Below are 21,590 nucleotides of genomic sequence, written 5' to 3'. Positions count from 1 at the left end.
GTTTTCATTGTTTACTAATGTATCTCAGATTCTTCGAAGACTATCTGGCACAGAATAAGTGCTCAATAAATAGGTGCTACTGCTGTTGTTGCTACCGCATACATAAAGGGTAGCTTGCTGGCATGAGAGTCTCTGGAATGTTTTACTATGCATTAAAAAAAAAGAGAGAGAACCACTGATAGATGAATTCACAGTACTACAGAAATACTCTGTTGTTATTAAAACTACTCAAGTTAAAATGAACCAGAAACTTCTAATATCCAAAGTTTAATTTTAACATAATTTGAAACACGTGATCCTCACTTAGTCTATTCCCACCACACTCTGAAATGAGCACATTCTGAAATTATCATCTTACTTAGCCGATATCTATTTGTTTTTTCTTATAGAAAGTAAGAGTCAGGAGGTCAAATATCTTACCTGTCTTATTTATTGCTCTGTACACAGTCCTTTGGACAGACCCTGGTGTAATGCAGGCAATTTGTATCAGGAATGCCTTGTCCTTTAGGTCCCACCTGCAACCAACCAAAAAATGTGAAAAAGGCTATCTTTCGGTTTCTAATAGTTCTGCAGATTTTAATTTTAAAAGAAAAGTTTGATGCTAATCAAATGGAACAGTTACACTTTTCCCCTATTTTTGCTTGTGTTTTAAAAGGCTATTTGAGGGACTGTCATCAAATTACTCATTGACATCAGATCAGTGCTCATGTCCCAACATATACGGGGAAAAAACAAGGACAAAAAAAAGAGAAAAGAATAGAGGTCAATGGTAATGAAGCACAGGCTGAAATACAGAAGCTGCTGAGGAAAGGCATGTGAAGAAACTATACCAAGGGGAGAACTAATGACTGACAAATTCTGAGCACCAGCAGAGTCACAAGTGAAAAGGAAAAAACAAGTCTTGTTGACAAGTGAAGAGCAGTGAGAAACGAGTTAAGCTGAACATATTTTTTAATGAAGTGTTAAGCAGATCACCAAGAGAGGTGGATGATGACTATGATGAGTTGGCCAGGATATGAGGGGAAAAACAGCAAAATTAAGTGACACTTGGTAAATCCCAAAACACATGAAACTTGAGAGAACTTCTGGAAAGGACGGTCAATCCCTTATAATACTCCAATGCCTCTTTGTAATCCAGTTGGACAGCCCATTAAAATTATGTGTGAAAGGATAGGCACCTAGGAAAGGAAGGCAAAGGAGCCAAGAAACGACCATAGCAATACAATAACTATTTCTACAGTTGAAAACCAGTAATACAAGGTACTAATGTGGATGCATTCAATACCCAATAGAAAATAGTGAGTGGATCCTAGAGAAATAATAGAAGCAGTAAAACTGCCACAGGAGTGACAGGTCATGCCAAAAATGAGGAATATTTAAAATTGGATATGTTTGTATAAAATCACTTAGCTAACAGTGAGGGAATTTAAAGAAACTTAATGGGAGGATAAGATTTCAGTTTCTGTGTGGATAGACTGAATATAGCATTGTCATATATATCACAACGAGGAAGTTGCATGACATCTAGCAAAAAAAGGTGGTAAGTCAGGATCTACACATTTCAAATGATATGATGAGTGTTCGGCACTAAACTGAAGGGAAGTCAATTGATATATATATATATGTATATAATGCCTATTTTATGTCGGGTGCTGCCATTTTAAGATATACGAGCTCATTTACATCGCACAACAAACTTATCATGTGAAAGTCATTATCATAACTTTTAAGTGAGGGAAACTGAGACCACAAAAGCCCTTGCAGAATTTGAATCAAAGCTTTACAAAGCCTGAGCCAACACACTGCTTCTTCCCATTAAGTAAGTTGATAATGAAGTATCAAATTATTAAAGAGAACAATAACTGAAGGAGCCAAATGTGGCATTTGGTATCTTACTCCCACTCAAATATAGATGGCAAGTGGATTTATCTTACTTGGGCTCCAGTCTTGCTAAGATTTGTTATTTTCTGAGAGCAATACCTGTAAGATAATATATATAATCTTCTTTAATAAATGATACATGCAAATTTTTTTAAATGTTAGGATCTTCTGTGTTTTACTAGGCATGACAAATTCCCCAAGCTTTCCTCAAGTTGCTAGGGAGGAACTGGAGGGAGCAGCAAGATTTAGTCATTAACTGTATTTAGTAACTGAGGATATCATTCTTTAGCTTTACTACGAAGTGGATTATCATTTTCATTGTTCTACTATAGTCACCAAGACGGCGATTCTGCAACCGCTTCCAAAAAACGCCAACTCCTCCTGCCCCCAACTTTAAAACAAAATTAAAACAGAGAAAAGAAACAATACCAAGAGAGGGACTAAAATAGTAGTAATTTCATTTTCTTTCAGGTTATTGAATCATTTCAGATGTGCCTCAATAAAAACCTTATCAAACCCATATACCTGCCTGTGGCAAATATATCAATCCATATTCAAATTTCCTGCAGTCACACACGTCTTGAAGAATATAGATGTGTAATTTCCTCATCATTTCGTCATTAAAAGACAAAACAATTGTCAGGTGCCCCAAATGGTTATTTTTACATATCCATTAGCGTTGTTTGTTAATATATTCTTTGCCATGAAAATTTCTAAATGTTCACTTGAGAAACAGTGGAGGGGAATAAATTCTATTTTATTCAATAGGAAGCAGTAATGGAACAAAGAACTTCTGACGCAGAATGTGAAGTCTCGGCTTCATCATTTACTAGTTGTATGACTTTGGGAAAACTACTTACCATCTCTGAACCTCAGATCCCTCAGCTCTAAAACAGATAAAAGTAGCTACCTAGCAAAGTAGTTATATTAACAAAGACGTTATGTGTAAAGCATAGATATTGCCTTGCTCACAAAGATTCAATTAAAATTGCCTACTCTCATAATTACTTACCTTTAATAATAAAAGATTCATTTTACTAAGTTCTGATTTCACGATTAGTGCTTTTTTGAATGTGCAATTCAGTGGAAAGAGCTTAGGCGATGAGCCAGTAAAATCTGTGTGTGAATCCTAAGTGCTCTGGGGTATAGGAACAGCCACTTCACCTCTCTGAGCCAGAGCTTCCTTGCAGCGGAAAATTAAAAGTACTAATGGGTACCTTGCCAGATTATTACAAAGACTGAATGACGTCATTCTTTCCCTCACACAGAAGACATTCAAAGAACAATAATTCTGAGAATATTATTATAGCAACAGTAGTTGAAAATCAAGGAATCATCTGATTTACAAGCACTGGAGTAAAATAATATCATCTCATACAGGGATCGAAAACAGGGCTGTCCTCAGTAATCAACCCTGCTGATTAGTGATAACCTGGTATGTTCTGTGAGAAGGACTCCATTATTTCCTGACTTCACTATTAGTATGAAGTGTTGATGGAAACAAACTGGGACCCAACATGTGATTATGATTAAGTATATTTAAATATCCCCATGTATTTCCACAAAGTCACTGTAAAAGACAAAATATTCTGCAAGTACTATATATTTAAAAAACTAGAAATATAAAGCATTTTTTCTTATTTTCATGTGAAATGTGTTGAAGGAAGGACAGTAGTGATGATATCTTAAAAAAACAACAAAAAGAAGCATAATAGATTAGCACCATTCCTCTTGCCCTTTTCTTGGGGGTATCAGAAAAAAATACTGGAAATTCATTTACTGTCCCAGTTTGTCATCATCCAAACACTTTAAGTTAACTTGTTTCCATTCATTTTATCAGTGGTAGTGACTACAGCAGATGGCCTGTGGGCAGAGATCCTAAGGTAAATATTTCTCAAGGAATTTTCCTGCACACTGAAAAGAATGGCTTTCAACACAGCAGGATACATAGATAACAAGAGGAACAATTACATTAAAGAGTCAATTCTTCCGAAACCAAATGAACAGGCCTGAGAATAATTTTTTTTAAGTAATCAACAGATTTTATTTTTTAGAACTGAAATAGTGTATGGTTTTCATAGATAAACTTTCAAAGTTAGTCAAGAATTTTTTCATCAGAGCCCAAGGAAAGGGGCAAGGGTAAAAGAGGCAAGAGATAAGGAAGGCATAGAGGAGAATACTAAGAAGGGGTTGGGAAAGGACACTTTTTCCCTCTGTACTCTCAGTAGGTTACATATCGTATCTGGTGACAATAATGAGGGACCAGGTGGGGTATGTGGATGGTAAACGACACCATTTTTGTAGCTCTAGCTACAAAAGAACATAAAACCAGAAACAGAAAGGGAGCCTCCAGGTACACCTCTGAAATGCTGTTCACGATGGGAGAGGTAGGAGCAAACACATCAAGGGGGTCTTGTTTTCTTCTTGTAATGTCCTGTTATTAAAAAGATTTCCCCAAAAAAGTGTCTTTCTTTTATGACTGAGGGATAGCTCTCTGTAAGGTGGCTGAGTCCATGAGAAGGAAGGAGACAGCCAGGGGTTTTCCCTGTGCACGCTATCTGGCCCCAGAGATCTAAATGGGGACAGATGCTCCTCATCATTCTCACACAACATGGACAAAGGCAACCGTTCAGATCTCAGAGCCTTAGCCCAAACAACCACAAGACCCCCGATTTTTTTTGTTGTTGCTGAAAAACTACAACTCCCAGAACCCCATGGGTCAGCATAAGGATTTATGGAAAGGGGACCCGCCTGCACAAGCAGTAGCACTTTTCCTGAATCCAGGCAGCTGGAATAATAGGTATGGGGTGGGGATAGGGGGACAGGAGCTCAGTTAGATGTCACCCTCCTGCTCCCTCACCACAAGTTGAAAAACTCTCCCTCCAAATCCCCTGAAAATCCACCCTAATGTTGACCTGTCACCCCTCCCACTCCTACCCCTGATTGCAATGCAGAGGTCCACAAAGCATGGGGGAGGGAGAGAAGGATGTCAAGAGGTGGAGACAACTGGTCCAGGTCCCCAAAGAAGCCCTGGGAAACAGTTACAGGCAGGGAGGGACAAGATGGACTCATCTCATCCCAAAGAGCACAGGCTCTGACGCAGATAATCTTGTGTTTGTGAACACAGAAGTGAGGCCAGGTTGCTCCTCCTGTCCATCCAGATCAATCCCCAGAGGCCAGGCTTAGAGAGGGAGAGTGAATGGAGAAGGGGCAGTTTGGGGTGGAGAAAGGTGGTCCCAGTTTGCAGGCCACGGCTAGTTTTCCCAGTAACAGCCAGGCAGCAGTAGGAACGGGTCAAGGGCTCTTCGTGAAACACTGGTGACTACAGGCTCTCGTGATCTCCGATGCCCGGAACCTCAGCCTCTTCCTCAGGAGCTCTCTCCTCCTGCTCCTCTTCCGGCAGCCCCCAGCGAGAGGTGGGCTCCGACAGGGTGCTGTTGTTTTCCACCCCCACAAGAAGGGGCCCCTCCTCCACTGAGGCTTCTGCCTCCTCCTCTCCTTCTGGCTCGGCCTTCTTGGGACGTTTGGGAGGGTCCACCAGCAGGTCCTCGGCGATCCTCTTCAGGGCTCCCTCCTCCTTCTCCTCGGCGGCCTCGTCGACCAGCTTTCCCACCGTGTTACTGTAGCCCTCGGCGGGTCTCTTGTTCCCGTCGTCCCCGGTGCCCTCCGGCTCGGGTTCGGTTTCAGGCTCCTCATCGCAGCTCTTCTCTCGGGAGAACTGGTAGTCAAAAGCCTTGACTGTAGGGTTGTTCTCGATCTCCCACAGCCCCTCGCTGAAGCCTCTCCTCTTGTTGGGCTTGCCGAACTTCTCCTTGGACTCCTCGTACGGGAAGAGGTGCTTGGGACCCAGAAACGCCGTCTCGTGGGTGCCGAAAAAAAACACTTGGTATCTGTTCGCTTCAGTCATCTGTTCTATCCGCGCCGGCCAGTGGGCATAGCCCTTTAACTTCGCAAAAACGAGATCTCCACAATTATACTTGCGTCGGTTGCACTGCGACATGGCGGGGGCTCCAGGACGAGGCGGCCGGAAAGGGCGGAGCTTGGGCTGCGCGCGCAGCGAGGCGGCCGCTGAGCCCCAGTCGCGTGGCGCTGCCTGGAGAGCCACGTGGTGGCACGTGACCACGACGCCCCTCGCCAGGACGCGCTTCCAGCACGAAGAGCGCATTGCCTCCGCCACCGAGGCCAACAGTGCCAAGTTAGACACAGACTTCTAGATTTACGAGGCAAATCGTTTGGCTGTGGCTATGGAAGCTGTCCTGACAGTGGTCCTTTCCTAGTTAGCCAGGCGCCTGGGCCATGGCGACCGCAAAGGTTACTTGTGACAGAGGGGTCTCTTAGAGAAAGAGACGTGGGCGGGGCGGCAAGAAAATGCTGTAACACAATTAGCGCTTATTTCGGTGAACTAGTAACAGTCTCGTGCAAATGACAGTGTCCTTGCGGACCCGTATCTGTTCACAACTGAAAAATCCACTCTTGCCTCATCGCCCATTAATGAGATGGCTGGCTCAGTGGTTTCAACCCTTTTCTGATTTCCTTGCAGGTTAATACTGGAGCCAGCAGAGAGGTTCAAGAACAGGGTGGATTTCTGGCAAAGGGATGGAGTCAGCAATGTTGATAAGATGTCTATGCACATCACTTCGTGACAAAAATTTTAAACATTTAGTACGTTTTTTTTTTTCAGGCCCGCAAATGTATGTAGCAACAGGACCATGTCAAACTAGCCATATCAAAATTTTCTTCTTTACATGGAAAAGTTTACATTGGATGTCCAATATACATTTTACCCTTTCAGGGATTCTTGTGTATTGGCAAAAGTGAAGATTATATGGTTATAAAACTGAAGGTATATTAAATGGTCTCCATATTTTCCCTTTAAGAAAGGAAAATTGGTCTCATCACCCATAAGATTTAGGTAGACATCTAACATGCTGCTGGCAAATAGAATTTTCTGGGGGGCATAGCCTAAAAAGCATAATCTCAGTGAGAGTCTATTTTAAGACTTTTTTCCACACATAAGTCTACCTTAAACTGAAATGAATGGTAATTTCAATGCATCTGCATTTTTACATAATTTTCTATAATTTTTTTTTAATCCTGCTACCTAGTCATGAGCATGCACTCTGAAACCAAGTCAAATTTATCATAGTTGTGCTCTTAGTTATTAAGACAGAACCCTTCAATATTAATCATGCATTTAACTAGACAGCTGTTCCTTCCTAGTGTAACCAATGATGACCAATGGAGAATTAGAACTATTAACCCATTTTAGAACAATTCAAATTTGTTTCCAGTTGGCTAGGTTGGATTGGCCATTTTACCTCTGGGTGGTGGAGACCTGTTATAAGCAAAAGGAGTTACCTTTTCTTAACAAGGTAAAATAAATAGGATGCACTTTGATAATTCAAAACACAGTCCTTTAGCTTTTTTGTCAAGCCATTTTCTTAGAACACCAAGCTGTCCCACAAGTACCTATAGCTTTACCAAATGAGTGACATCAACAATGCAACAATTAATTCTCAAATTGGCATTCTGCTACAAAGATTGAATCTGACACATTTTCTGCACTCAACTTCAGGGCAAAAGTACTAGAAAACTAGAAATGTTAAATGGCTATGGAAGAAAAGGAGCCCATAATAGGAAGGGATTTGGAGTTTCTGAGAGTAGAGATCTTGGTACATATGGTCTTTTTTAGTAGCTCCAATGTATACTACACTAATGCACAGATCATGAGTTGAGATTGGTCAAGGAGGAAGAGTCTGGCTAGACAGCACGTCCAGAAAGGGTACTTCATTATACCATTACCCAGCCTGAAGGCTTGATCAAATCTAAAAATCAAACACTCAAAGTGAGTATGATCATAGACAGATTTCTCTGGTATAAGCCATACACTGAAGATTATCGCTGGGTGGTTGAACCAAAGCAGGTGGACACAGATATGAAGTTATTCATTGAACTGCATATCTAAAAGTTAGAACAAATAACCAAAAATTGAGGCAAAAAGTAGAGTAAGAAGCAGAGGCAAAAAAAAAAAAAAAAAGATCTAGATTTGCAAAGGATAAAATGGATTCTATTAGGCAAATGAGTGTCATTCCCCAAGTAACTCTAGCACCTACACCCCTTGCCCACTAATATACATTGTGTTGCTGAAGGACTGTTGTCAAAGATGCTTACCTTTGAGGAGTTTAAAATTCAGTTTAAGAGGCAAGACACTCAAGAGTTATTTCAGAACAATGCAAGCTAGTCTTCAAGAGCTAAATCCTATGCCACTTACATAAATACTGAAGAAATTCCAGAAGTCAGTGTGACTATGGTTATTAAGGCAGGCATATGAAAGGGATAGTATAGAAAGATTTCTGGAATCCCTCACTTGTTTGTGAGTCTTGTAAGGCCTGCAGTAGATCGATAATGTTCCTGAGCCGCCACTACATGATCTTAAGTTGTTTCAAATAATAAATTTTCTCCCAGGATTGCTACAAATATTAATGTCATCATGGGTATGAAGTTCTAGACAATAGTTATGAAGGTCTATGATGTACTAATAAGTGTGAAGTGTAATTTCATTATGGATAGGATTTGGCTTTTATTATTATGAGGCTAAAATCAGGGAAAGGCTGATACCAAAAGGAAGACAGTAAACAAGGACACTGGAAGAAGAATGAAGAAAAGTCTTCTACTTTTACATATGTTCTCCAATTTCAGCACAACTTCTCTATAGAAGAAACATAAAAATTATTGTTACCTGGAAACATCATTTTGAAAAATTATTTTCTTCAATTAAATTGATCATCTAAAGGTAGCTTATTCTAGAAAGGGGGAGCAAGAGGAAGGCTGAGTAAAAGTTGGATGTATTTAAAAAGAATATTAGAGGCCACTTCCACAGATATTTCTTTTTTATCTCAGTGATGCGCTTAAGTGGAGTGATCTTGATTTCTTTTATTTGAAGTCAACTTTTAAAAATTATTGTCTCTCTTGCTCAAAGTGAAGAGAGGAGGGAAGTAGTATTCATAGTGACTTGTTTAGGTTTAGATTTGGCTACTAAATAAAGTACTCATAAGCAACTACAATTATTAATTTTCAGGAACTAGAGCTCCATGAGCTCAGTTGTTTCTGATAGGTCAGGATGTTTTAAAAATAAAATATATTAAGAATACCTTTTTTTTGGTAAAAGTACCTAAGTTCAACAGCATCCTATCTATCAAAGCAACACCTCAGGGTGCACACGTGGTTTGGTGGTAGAATGCTCGCCTTTCATGTGGGAGACCCGGGTTCGATTCCCGGACCATGCACCGCCCCCCTACCCCCCCAAAAAACACCTCAGCATCCCAAACATGGAACATTTCTCAATTTCCTTTTCTGGAAAACAAATGTTAGGACTTAAAGGCTTCTTGGCAACAACTATGACACATGGGCAATAAAACAACATAATTGTTCAAAAGAGAAAGTAGATACCTAATTGATGTTTTCCTATGTAATTAGTTTTAAATTCAATTAGTTTGTTGTAAACTATGATTTAAAGGAAATATAACTGATTTCTATGTGCTTTTGTCTTCATTAAAAAAAATATTAACTGCCTCTGTTGTTTAACTTCTGCTTACACAACAGAAGTGTTTAAACATGTTTGGTATTTGGAGTCAAGGTTTTTCTTTTTAAAGTGTTCTAGCACGCAAAATTGTGAAAATAAGTTGCTTCCCCCAAGGGTAGAAACCCCACCACCACCACCACAACCACTCCTTCTTCTAAAAATCTCACAGCAGGTCTTGTATCTCTATATTTTGCCACATCTATTACTTCATCAATGTCCACTTAGCCTAACTTTTTGGCATCCCAGGAATTTTCTGAGATCCACGAGATCTGCTGGAGTGGGGAAAAATTCACATTCAATGAGAATGTCCAGGGAGCTAAAGCATAAGTTGAGAGATGTTTCCAGAAAGCTGAACCACCATCAGTTTGAATAGGGAGTAAAATCTGTGTCTGGAATTGTGGATGATGTTTGGAGAGGCATGGAGAAGTATTCATATTTTCCTAGTGGTGCATGTATGCTGGCAATTTGAATTCCCTTGGCCAATCACATACATATTATGGGGTAGTATGCAGGCAGGACAGTTTGAGAGATCAGAATTGTTCACAAAAGTGCTGTTTTATTTTACACCAATGTTCAAAGCATCACTGTTCACAGTGGACAAGAGGTAAAAATAATCCAAGTGTCTATCAACATACATATGAATAGAGAAAATGTGGTATATGCACACAAAGGAATATCGTTCAGGTGTGAAAAGCTACAATATAGATGAATCTTGAAAACATTTTGCTTGGTGTAATAAGCACACAAGGGCAAGTATTATATGATTCCCCATATATTAAATATCTAGAACAAACAAATACATTGAGAAACGAAAGAAGACTGGAGGGTTACAGGTTAAAAGGGAGTGACTGTTTGGTATGGAGTTTCTGTTTAGGCTGATGAAAAAGTTTTGGTAATGGATGTTATGGGGGGTGGTAGTGGTAGCACAATAACGTGAATGTAAAAGCAATACCATCGAATTATACACTTGAAATCGTTAAAGTGGGAAATTTCATGTTACATCTATATTATCACAGTATTTTTTTAACTGCTGTTAGGAAGAAAGTTGCCTTCCTAACTGCTATGGAAAGAAAGTTGCCACTATAAAATTAGTATAAGAAGTCACCATAATTACATTTAATTATACTGATTTGGGGGGCAGGGTGGGGAAAGAGAAAAGGTCAGGGCTTAAGGGTTTTAAAATTTACTCTTTGGAAAATATTTTTAAAAACACAGTTTGCTTTAATAATATGAATATTTTGGTAATTTGAATCTTGTATGATAATATTTAAGCCCTGTCACATAGAAAAGTATATTTATTTATATAATTAGCAAAGTATAAACAAATAAAAGTCCTCAATAGTAGTGTGTATTCAGTAATTACAGATTAGATGCATACTACATGGTTTGTACCAGACCAAGGCACGTGGATTCTTTGCCCAATGTGCTCAAATGAGCAATTCCTGAGACACTGTGGTTTCAAAGAGAGAGCTTATTGCTAGGCACAAAGCAGAAAGATCAGATCACCTATGAGTCCAAATATCTGTATCTCCAACTGCAGTGACAGTATATTTACATAACAATTATGTGATTAAATGGTCATACTCTGTGTTTATAATAAAGCAAACTGTACCCAGCCAAAAATATTTTTCAGCTTTGGAAGCCCCAAAATTAACAATGTCATGTTCATAAGCAAATGTGGAACTCAACTTTGCAATTTAAATTTTGTATGTCTTGTCAGTACATCATTTGAAATTTAAAAAGTTAAAAAAAATCAGTGTTTTCAGATAACCATGCTAATATCTTACCTATTTCAGTGATATAACCTGTCTTCATCTTAATTGTCTCTTACTCTTCCTTCCTATAGTTTCTTAGGTTTCAAAATATTACCAAATTTTAAACAGTAGGAATAAGTAATTTGTACCATTTACATTTAAGAAAGTATATAACAATGTGTAGGATAATGAAAAGGAGGGATTTTTAAAAAATCAAGATGTCTACTTTTAAACTAATGAAAATTTTATTTTGAAGTAGGAGAATAATTTTGATCAATCAAATTCTTCTATTTCACTGTTGGAAAATGTCTTTAATTTTTTATTGCATTTTAGTTTAGAGATATCTACATTGAGTTGGCAGCCTCTCTCAATCCTCACTAGTGGATTATTAGAGGTGACTAGCTTTCTTTTTTTAAACATTGCAAAAGAACTATTTTGCCTTCAAATCAGTTTAGGTTTGTTTTATACTAGGGAACATGTGTAGTATTTATTCAAATACATAGATACTCCAGGGAATTTAGTTCTTTCATATAAATTCAAAAGATTATATTGATAATCAAAGACGTGCACACAGTCCTGGCTTTATTCAGCATCATGTAAATCATCTAGGAGAAAAATAAGTCATAAAGCATATACTTAGATTTCAGCTAAAAGAAAAGAAAAATCAGGGTGGTAGAAAGTCAACAAAACTTTTGCAAATCAGCATTAGAGCTCCTTGAAATCCTCAATAGGCAATGCAACCTCTCTTTGCATATGTTCCTTTACTTTAAAAATGGAGTTGGCCCAACATGAAAAAGTTTAGAATGGCCATAGCACAAACACCCATAAAGAGAGGGATAGAAACTGCAGAACCATGAAGCAGTGAGTTCACCAGACAGTGACTTTTGGAGATGAAGAAGGAAAACACCTCCTGGGAGCTGGAGAGGAAGACTAGCAGATGACACTGTATTCACCATGTGCCCTTCCAGCCGAAAGAGAAACCCTGACCATGTTTGCCATGTGCCTTTCCACTTGAGAGAGAAACCCTAACTTCATCACCTTCTAGAATCAATGTATCTTTCCCTGAGTGCCTTAGATTGGACATTTCTATAGACTTCATTTCCATGGCCTAAAAATTGTTAACTTGCAACTTATTAAATTCCCCCTTTAAAAAGCCATTCATTGCTAGTATATTGCATTCTGGCAGCTAGCAAATAGGACAGAAGGTTTCATAGAATAAGAAGTATCCAGGTAGAAAAACCAATTAGTGATCTATGAATGTCAGATTTTGTTGTTGTTGTTGTTGCGTGCGCAGGCATCGGGAATTGAACCCGGGTCTCCAGCATGGCAGGCGAGAATTCTGCCACTGAGCCACCACTGCACTACCCTGAATAAGATCTTTTTAAAGGAAAAATGATGCTAATCACATATACATGATATCTCTCCAATGTAAGTATTATAGATAAATTATGTAATACAGCCTGCCTTTCTTTTTTCTCCTAGGATATTTATAATTGTAAAACTCTATGTAAGAGTCTTCCTTTTTCAAATGTTCAAAGGGACACTTAAACCAGGGACTTTTACAGCTACCATCCTATTTCAGAATGGCTGACTAAGCTTTAAAATGTATCTTTTTCCATTTTAGTAATAAAAAAATTGATAAAAGCTTTAACTGAACAGTGATAGATTCAGGTGTCAACTTGGCCAGGTGATGGCACCCAATTGTTCTGTTGCTGTGGTCTTAAATCATCAGTCTATGAAATTCATCTATGTCTGATTACATCTGCAGTTGGCTAAGGGAAATGCCTTCTGCAGTAAGTGACCTTTAATTTAATTAGCTGGAGGCTTAAAAGGAGAGATTAGAAGAGAGAGGAGGAGCTCAGTACAGCTCAGCAGAGTTCAGCAGCCAAGCAGCCAGCCCAGCACTCCTCAGGTCAGAGCAGCTCAGACTCAAGATGCTTGGAGATACAGAAAGGAATCACCCTGGGAAAAGCTGTTTGAACCCAGAAGCCAGGAGGGAAAGCCAGCTGATGTTGCTGTGTGCCTTCCCATGTGACAGAGAAAGCCAGAGGAAAAGCCAGCTGCCTTTCCTCCAAAGAACTGTAAATTTGGAACTAAATAAATCCCTTTTATAAAAGCCAGTCCATTTCTGGTATATTGCATTCCAGCAGCATTAGCAAAACTAAAACAAACAGATACATGCAAAATGCTTTATGTTAAATTGAGCAAGAGATCATGTTTTAGTAAAGTATAATTTTGAAATACTTAATCAAATTATTTTATTTTTCCAATTTTAGCTGTTCCCCAATGTGCTGGTTTGAAAGGATTTATGTACCCTAGAAAAGCCATGTTTTAATCCTATTCAATCTTGTGAGATTCTTCTAAATCCATATTCAGTACTATACGTTGGAAAATTGATTAGCTTATCTCCATGGAGATGTGACTCAATCAACTGTGGGTATTAAACTTGATTAGAGGGAGACTTATCTCCACCTATTCTACATGGGTCTTGATTAGTTTACTGGAATCTTATAAAAGAGGAGACAGTTTGGAGAAAGTTCTCTTTGAGAACAAGGAGAGAGCCACAGAACCATAACAGAGAGAAAACCAGAGTCCTCCAGCCAGTGACCTTTGGAGATGAAAAAGCAAAACACCTCCTGGGGAGCTTCATGATGCAAGAGGCCTGGAGAGGAAACTAGAAGATGAAGTCGTGTTCACCATGTGCCCTTCCAGCTGAGAGAGAAACCCTGAATTCATCAGCCTTCTTAAACCATGTTGTCTTTCCATGGATGCCTTAAATGGGACCTTTCTATAGACTTGTCTTAATTGGGACATTTCCATAGCCTAAAAACTATAAACTTGCAGCTTATTAAATTCCCCTTTTGAAAAGCCATTCAGTTTCTGGTATATTTCATCCCAGTAACCAGCAAACTAGAATGCCCACATTTTCAACATAACAGCTGAAAAAAATGAAAAGCTAAAAGCATATAGCTTTTTTTGTATTTTGAAAGACTAATAGAATTTTGTTCAGTTTGTTTCTTCTATTTGCCTAACAGGACTGCTATGAGTTGACGGTGGTTTTATAAGTTGAATAATGTAGAAAACAGGAGAAACTGAAATCTAGAAGTGAATGTGTTTTTTAGGATCCTAGTTCAGGTTATCCAATAATATCTAAGTGTTTACTGCATACCCAGTAGAGAGCTGAGCGGTATGGGAGTGATAATGTAAGTGGAGAACATTTTAACCAATGATCACAATTCCTATGTGATTTACTATGTGGCCTGCATTGATAAAAATGCCATATTTTTATATATACATTACATTACCAATATATATGAGCAAGCTAGTTAATTGCTTTGTTCAATATTTCTATATACATGCTAATTTTTGTCTGTTTTTGCTATTTCTGCTTGCGATATCCTAAGCTATTTGTGGACTTGTCAATTTCCTGTAAATTATGTTTATTTTTACTTTATGTATTTCAAGGTGTATTAGTCAAGGCTCTTTACAGAAACAAAACCAACAGGAGACATCTGTAAATATAAGATTTATACACGCATCTCACACAACCATGGGAACTCCAGAGTCCAAAATCTGTAGGGCAGGATGTGAGGTTGACAATACAATGCCAATGAAGGGTAGAGATGAAGTCCACAAGAAAGGGTTGCTGGCTGAAGAAAAAGTGAAAATTTTCTCTCCTTTCTTAAAAGTCTTCACCATTTGGATTAAATTCAACTGACTGAATTTTCTTGTTTGTGGAAGAAACACTTTTAGTTGGTCGTAGATGTAAGTCACAGATGCAATCAACTGACTGATGATTTACTAAACCAACCTCCTGGTTTAACAACCAGCCACAAAATATCTTTGCAGTAATGGTTAGGTCAGTGTTTGCCTGACCAGACAACTGGGAAACATCATCAGGCCAAGTTGACACCTGAACCAAATCATCACATTCTACCTCTCATCAACTTAAGCAGCTATACATAACCTTAAACCAGACTTAATCTCTAAATAGAACACAATAACAGACATACGTTTTACCTAACAATACTCAACTATCCTGCATAAAACCAGAAACGCACTAAATCTTCTACAGAATAGGATGCAAGTCCTTAGGTGGCATTCACTCTTAAATTTGATATCCTATAACTTAAATACTGTAATAGGAACAATACAACTTTTGCTGTATGATAAGAAGAAAACAAGATATTTCCCTTATGTACAAATACAAATATACTCAACAAAACAAAGAGGAAATAGTCATATCATCACAATCCTCATTTCTGTAACTGGTCACGTGGCCATAGTTCATATTTATCACTACCTTTTCCACTACCCATTCCATGTACCCTTTACCCTCAGCAAGCTCTTCAGCTGGCCATAATTCTTTGCCTGGTGGGGTAACCCAAAACTTGAAGTTTTGGGGCCATTGGTAGTCCTAGCTGGATTGGATTGTTGCAATTTTCCATTGACTTTAATCTCAGGGCATGGTTCTAATTAGAGATGTCCTAGTCAATCTCTTATATTCCAGGAAAACTCTTCTTTACCTCCATTATGTAGTTGCAGACCTATTTGCCCTTCCACTGCTTTGCCTGTTGATTCAGGGACATAAGAAGCCCAAAGGTAACCAGGTGGCAGTCTTAACTTCCTGTTGAATGGAATCAGGGACAGGAAGCAAAAATTTTCCACTAAAAAAAATTAAGTGGCTCACTAGGAGTGATAATGAGTAGTGCCACTTCTCATTTCCAACCCTGCAAGGTATTGCTAGCCATGTAGTTGGTGCCATCATTGGGTCTTCAAAAGGCCATTCCACTGTTCTATCAAACTAGCTGCCTCTGGATGATGGGTAGAGGGTAAGGCCAGAGAATTCCATGAGCATGTGCCCATTCCCACACTTCATTTGCTGTGAAGAGAGTTCCTTGTTCAGAAGCAATGCTGTGTGGAATACCGTAACAGTGGATAAGGTATTCCATAGTCCACTGATGGTAGTTTTTGTGGAAGCACTGCATGCGTGGAAGGCAAACCCATTTCCGGAGTATGCATCTTTTCCAGTTAGAACAAAATCGCTGCCCCTTCCGTGATAGATGTGGTCCAGTGTAATCAACCTGTCATGAGGTAGCCAGCTGATCACCTTGGGGAATGGTGCTAGATTAGGGTCTGAGTGTGGGTCACTGCTGCTGATAGATTGAATTCACAGCAGTGGCTGTAGCAGAACATGAAGCCGTCAGCCATTGCAGAACAAGCAAAGACAGGAGTTATCCTGAAAGAATTTATGGAATGTCCTATTGTCTGATGGTTATCATCCCTGCATACTATACAGAAAACCAACAAGATTGTGGAAGAACTGTACAAACAGAACCACTACCTGCCTATACTAAAAGGGATAGAAAAGGGACAAATTGAAAGAAAATTATTTCAAAGATAGAATAATGGAACCTAAGATCTGTAGCCATGAAATCTCAGGCCAGGAGAGTGGACCCACTCATACACATGGAGAAAGTGAGTGAGTCTGCTCTAGAAGCAGAGGGTGGGCCTTCTCCTTCATTGCTCAGGAAGAGTTTCATTGCCTCAGGCCTCTGAGAGAGTGGAGCACATAAACCTGGGATTGGGGAGAACCTGATGACTGCCTCATTGTTCTGAGGGGTTTGAGCGTGTGCCAGAGCAGTGAGTGCAGATGCTGCCCCAATGTTTGGAGAGGGTGAAGCTGAGAAAAAGGAGGCCCCTCAATGAGTCCCAGTATTGCAACCCTTATCCTGCTTTTGGAAAGAGCAGGACCAGTGTGTCGGCCCTTAGAAAGGGTGGGACTTTCTAAAGCCCCATTGATGAATGCCTCTCAGACTTTGAAATCCAATGGAATTTGTCCTGTAGGTTTTTGGAACTGTTTCAGTCCAGTGACACCTGTTTACCTTTTGATTTTTCCCTATGGCAATGGAAACATGCATCCTACTGTCCCTTCTTTGTATATTGGCAGCAGATAACTTGTTCTGAGTTTCACAGATTCAGACCCAGAGGAGAATTACCTTGCCTTAGGATAGACCATGCTGTAACTGACTTTGATAAGATTTTGTATTGTTTCTGATTTTGTATTGCATTTGTATTGTTACTGAAATGGTTTAAGGTTTTTATGATATTGTGATGGAGTGAATATATTTTGTATATGGAAAGAACATGTCTTTTGGGGGTCCAGAAGGTGGAAATTGCTGATTTGAAACTATTATGTACCCCAGAAAATCTATGTTTTAATCCTGATCCAATCTTGTGGGGCTAGATCTATTGTTTAGGGTGGGAAACTTTCATTGGATTGTCTCTATGGAAATGCGACACACCAGTGGCAGGTGTGAGCTTTTAGTTAGATTACTTCCATGGAGATGTGACATACCCAATTGTGGATGTGGCTTTTTGATTAGATGGAGAAGAGACTCTACCCCTTCAAGATGGGCCTTGATTAGTTTACGAGAGTCCCTGAAAAGAGGAAACATTTTGGAGAAACCTCAGATGCAGACACTTGGAGAACAGCTGCTTTAGAGCCAACTAAGACATGGATGTTTGGAGATGTTTGGAGTGCTGGCCAAGAGAGCAGATGCCTAGACATGGGCAAAACCCAGAAGGCATTGCCACGAGCCTTCCCATGAGAGGCTAAGCCATCCAGAACCCAGAGTTGTGTCCTGGAGGAGTTAAGTGACGGATAGCACAGATGCTTAGAAAAGAAGCCATTGGCATCAGAAGCTAGAAGAAATGCAACTGGGAACAAGGACCAGCAGATGCCAGCCACATGTCTTTGCTTGTGACAGATGTCAGCCTTTCTTTGGAGTTAAGGTATCTCTCTCTGTATGCCTTAGTTTGGACATTTCTATGGCCTTAGAACTGTAAATTTGCAAGTTAATAAATTCCCTTTTTAAAAGCACTTCCACTTCTGGGATATCACATTCTGGCAGCTTTAGCAAACCAATACACCCCAAGCCATATTATTAAGTACATTCACATTCTGTATTTTTATATATTTTTGTTTCTATTGGAATCTTAATTTAATCAGAATGAATTATTGCTACAGTGAATGCTTTCGACATAAATTCTACTTTGTCTGATATTAGCATGCTATAGCTTTTTTGATTAGCATTTGATCATTATAAATATTTAATTTTAACTTTTATATGCCATTTTGTTTTTTATATCCCTTGAAAACAGTCTATAAGTAGATTGCTTTTAATAGTCTTTTATCAGGGAAATTTAATCCTTTTAACACTTACAATGAATTATATATCCAGCATCTCATTTTTTTTCAATTTACCATGTCTTTGTAGGAATTTTTCCTCTGCTTTACTATCTTTGGCTGAATTGATCAAGTTAGTATCATCATCATCATCATCATCATCATCACCATAGTAGTCAGGGTCCTTTAGAGTGTGTATGTGTGTTATGAGATTTAATCAAGAAATCAGCTCATACAACCATGGGGACTGACAAGTCTTAAGGGCAGGCCACAAGTTGGAATCTTAATTAAACTGATGTAGAATTACTCAGTAGAAGCAGGCTGGCTGAAGTAGAAATAGAAATTCTTTCTAAGTGCTGAAACCCTCAGTTCTCACTTTAAGGCCTGCAACCAATTGGATGAGGAGAGATTCCTTCCATTGCTAAAAGCAATCTCCTTTGCTGATTGTAGCTGTAATCAGCCATAGATGTAATCACAAACTAATGATTTAAATCCACCTAAAAAAGTATCCTCACAGTAACAATCAGGGCAGTGCTTGCTTGACCAAGCAACGGAGACATGACGCATATCTGTTTTAAATCTCTTTATCATCTATGCTATATTCTAGAGAACTTCTCAAAACTTTATCCCCATATATTTACTCTTTGTTTAAAGGTTATCTCAATTATTATGATTTCAATAGTAATAGTTTTCACTTCAAGGATTTATTTTTTATATCTACCCTTTTATCGCTTCATTTACATTTGTTTTGGTTTCATAATTTATTGTTCCTTTTATGGATTTATTCATTGCTTTATCACTTCAGGGATAACACACTTGTTTTAAAATCATCAATTTTTTCCCCTTATTTTCATTTTGTCTGTCATAATTTCATTTTCAGCTGCTAAGTGGTGGCTTGGCTCAGGTTGTTTGGCTGCAAGTCTGCCAGCTTTCTTGTGCCTCTATAAAAGGAAATACTGTAAACGCTGTATCACCCAATTAGTATATCAGGTCATTTTTCGCCTCCTTTTTTCAGTAAGGAAGTGCCACACTGGCCCGTTTTCTATCAATAAGGCCAACTCTAGTTCTTACCATATGTGCTACCTTATTTGTTTCTACCACACAGAATCCAGAACACATGTTCACCTCTGCCGGCTTCCAAGCTGCGATCCCAACAGAGCAACTAACACTTAACATTTTGCATTTCATTCCATTTCTGGTCTATCAATGCACTTAGTACTTCTAACTTTTTTAACAATATTAAAATTGTAATTGATCTGTCATTTTCTGTTTGTTGGACCAGAGAGAGAACGTTTCAAAGGATAAATTTATAACGTTCTGAGTAGGTGTCAGGAAGTTATAAAATGTCACACAAACTCCTACCCTTAAGCAGTTTACAAGTAGATTTAGGAGAAAAGATTTTATACATGGAATATTTAGAAAACACAAAAGAGTTTCTAATAAAAACAAAAACTTGTAAAGTACCCATTTACACAAAAATTGTCAGGGAAGATGTTCTGGCATTGACAGTAGTTCAGATTTTTCTTAAGGAATGAATAAAGTTTGAACGGACCAGAATACATGAATTTGGTCAATTTGTTTCCAAGTTCACTTTATTAATTGTGCCCTGAGGATGGAATCTACATATCTTTCTATCCCTGGTTTTGAGGGCTTTAAACACTGTGTTAAATTTACAGCTTTGTGTGCATGATCAAGTGGAAATATTGAAAGAAAACAATTTCATGAGGGTCCTAATAGACTCATGTAAAAGTTTGTCCTCAGAGTTGATCAGTTTTGGAGAAGAAAATACAAGACATGAAAATGTGTGCAAATATCTGTTTCTGTCCCCCATGAAATATTAAGACTACAAGTAAATTATTGCATTAAAAAAAATATTCTTCCTGGAAAGTATTAGCAATAATTCAAACAGTATTGACATATTTCTCACTGAAATCCAATATGTAAAAAATTATGTGTATCTTAGCTTCCCTTTGTCTTGTGTCTTAGTTTTCAAATTTAAGTTATTTCATAAACTTTTCATGTCCTCAGAAAAGGCTAAATATAACTGCACTGCATAATGCTCTAATTTATATCTGATACCTGCTCTTCAGGGCACTTCCTAGAGCCTCATCATATATGCCAACAGCCAGGAGATGAACAGTGACAAGACGTAAGACATTCACAACTAGACTTATAGTTTTCTTAATGCCACTGTTTTAAAACTGTGATTCACTCTGCACCTTAGTCCATCCAGCCATTTCATAGAAATAATGGTGGAGATAACTGGCTCTGTGCCTTTTTAGGTCTGATGTTTAGCCTGATTTAGATCAATAAAACTCCAACTGAAGAAAATAAACATAGCCCTTCTTTTGCATTTAAGAACAACTACAGTGTTCAGTCAAAGATCTGGCAAGTTCTACAAATGGACGGCTGAGTTGTTTCAAAGTGGGTGATGGAAATCAGGAGGCAGGAAGATTAGCCCACAAAACATGCCTGTTTTAAGTCAACTTGACTTCCATTTATTGCAACCCTGACATTGGAATAAACCTGTTGAATGTATTTTCAAAATGCAACCAAGTGGTAAAACATGATACCTCTCTTTAAAGCTCTTTTAATTGAATGCACCTGGTGCTGTTCTCTAACAATTTATGTTAATACCACACACAGACAAGCAGGTCCTAATTACAAATTAAGCAATAAAGCTATTTATAAGAGCAAATGTTTTCTGAGTCAAGGTTATGAATTTAAATATGTGTGTACACATATAAATATAAATGTAAATATATATGTGTGTGTGTATACACATATAGAGGGAGAAACTATCTGTATTTCTTAACAATTGTTCATAATTGGCAACTTGTGTTATTGACCACTAGTCAATACCCCTTTTGTGCAACTGGATTTCTTGATAGTGAGAGGAATTCTGTAAAATTACCTAGAGTTCTAAGTTTTAGATCATTTAGGCCTAAGATTAAAATTCTTCTACTTGCATTAAATAAACGTCTTTCTTAAATGGTCATTAATTATATCCGCTCCTTCCAGATATGGCTGTTTTAAGATCTCAAGTACTGCTCAGACGGAGTTCTGATGATTCCATCCCAACCCACCCACCTTTTTCCAAAGAGCTGCTGTAGAACCTGAAGGTTTGGAAGCAAACGGAAGGCTAACTATACGTCCCTGTATTTAACACTATTATTATCAAAAT

The 21,590-nt window shown here is 38.4% G+C and overlaps 1 protein-coding gene and 1 long non-coding RNA gene across 4 annotated transcripts in view; both read right to left on the bottom strand.

Annotated features, from left to right (window-relative positions):
- Window positions 1–21,590, bottom strand: part of LOC143669099 (uncharacterized) — a 94,120-nt gene that overhangs the window by 2,402 nt on the left and 70,128 nt on the right. For all 3 annotated transcript variants that reach the window (XR_013168706.1, XR_013168705.1, XR_013168707.1), the window contains exon 4: window positions 421–515. This is a non-coding gene — a long non-coding RNA (uncharacterized LOC143669099). The remainder of the gene's footprint in view (window positions 1–420; window positions 516–21,590) is intronic.
- On the bottom strand, window positions 3,907–5,944 carry HDGFL1 (HDGF like 1). Its single transcript, XM_077143673.1, has one exon. It carries the CDS (start codon window positions 5,879–5,881, stop codon window positions 5,204–5,206), a length of 678 nt encoding a protein of 225 aa, XP_076999788.1. The 5' UTR covers window positions 5,882–5,944; the 3' UTR covers window positions 3,907–5,203.

Source organism: Tamandua tetradactyla, chromosome 25 (assembly GCF_023851605.1).
Source record: "Tamandua tetradactyla isolate mTamTet1 chromosome 25, mTamTet1.pri, whole genome shotgun sequence".
NCBI classification, from domain to species: Eukaryota; Metazoa; Chordata; class Mammalia; order Pilosa; family Myrmecophagidae; genus Tamandua; species Tamandua tetradactyla.
Note: the sequence above shows the minus strand (reverse complement) of the source record. Positions and strands in the feature narration are given on the sequence as shown.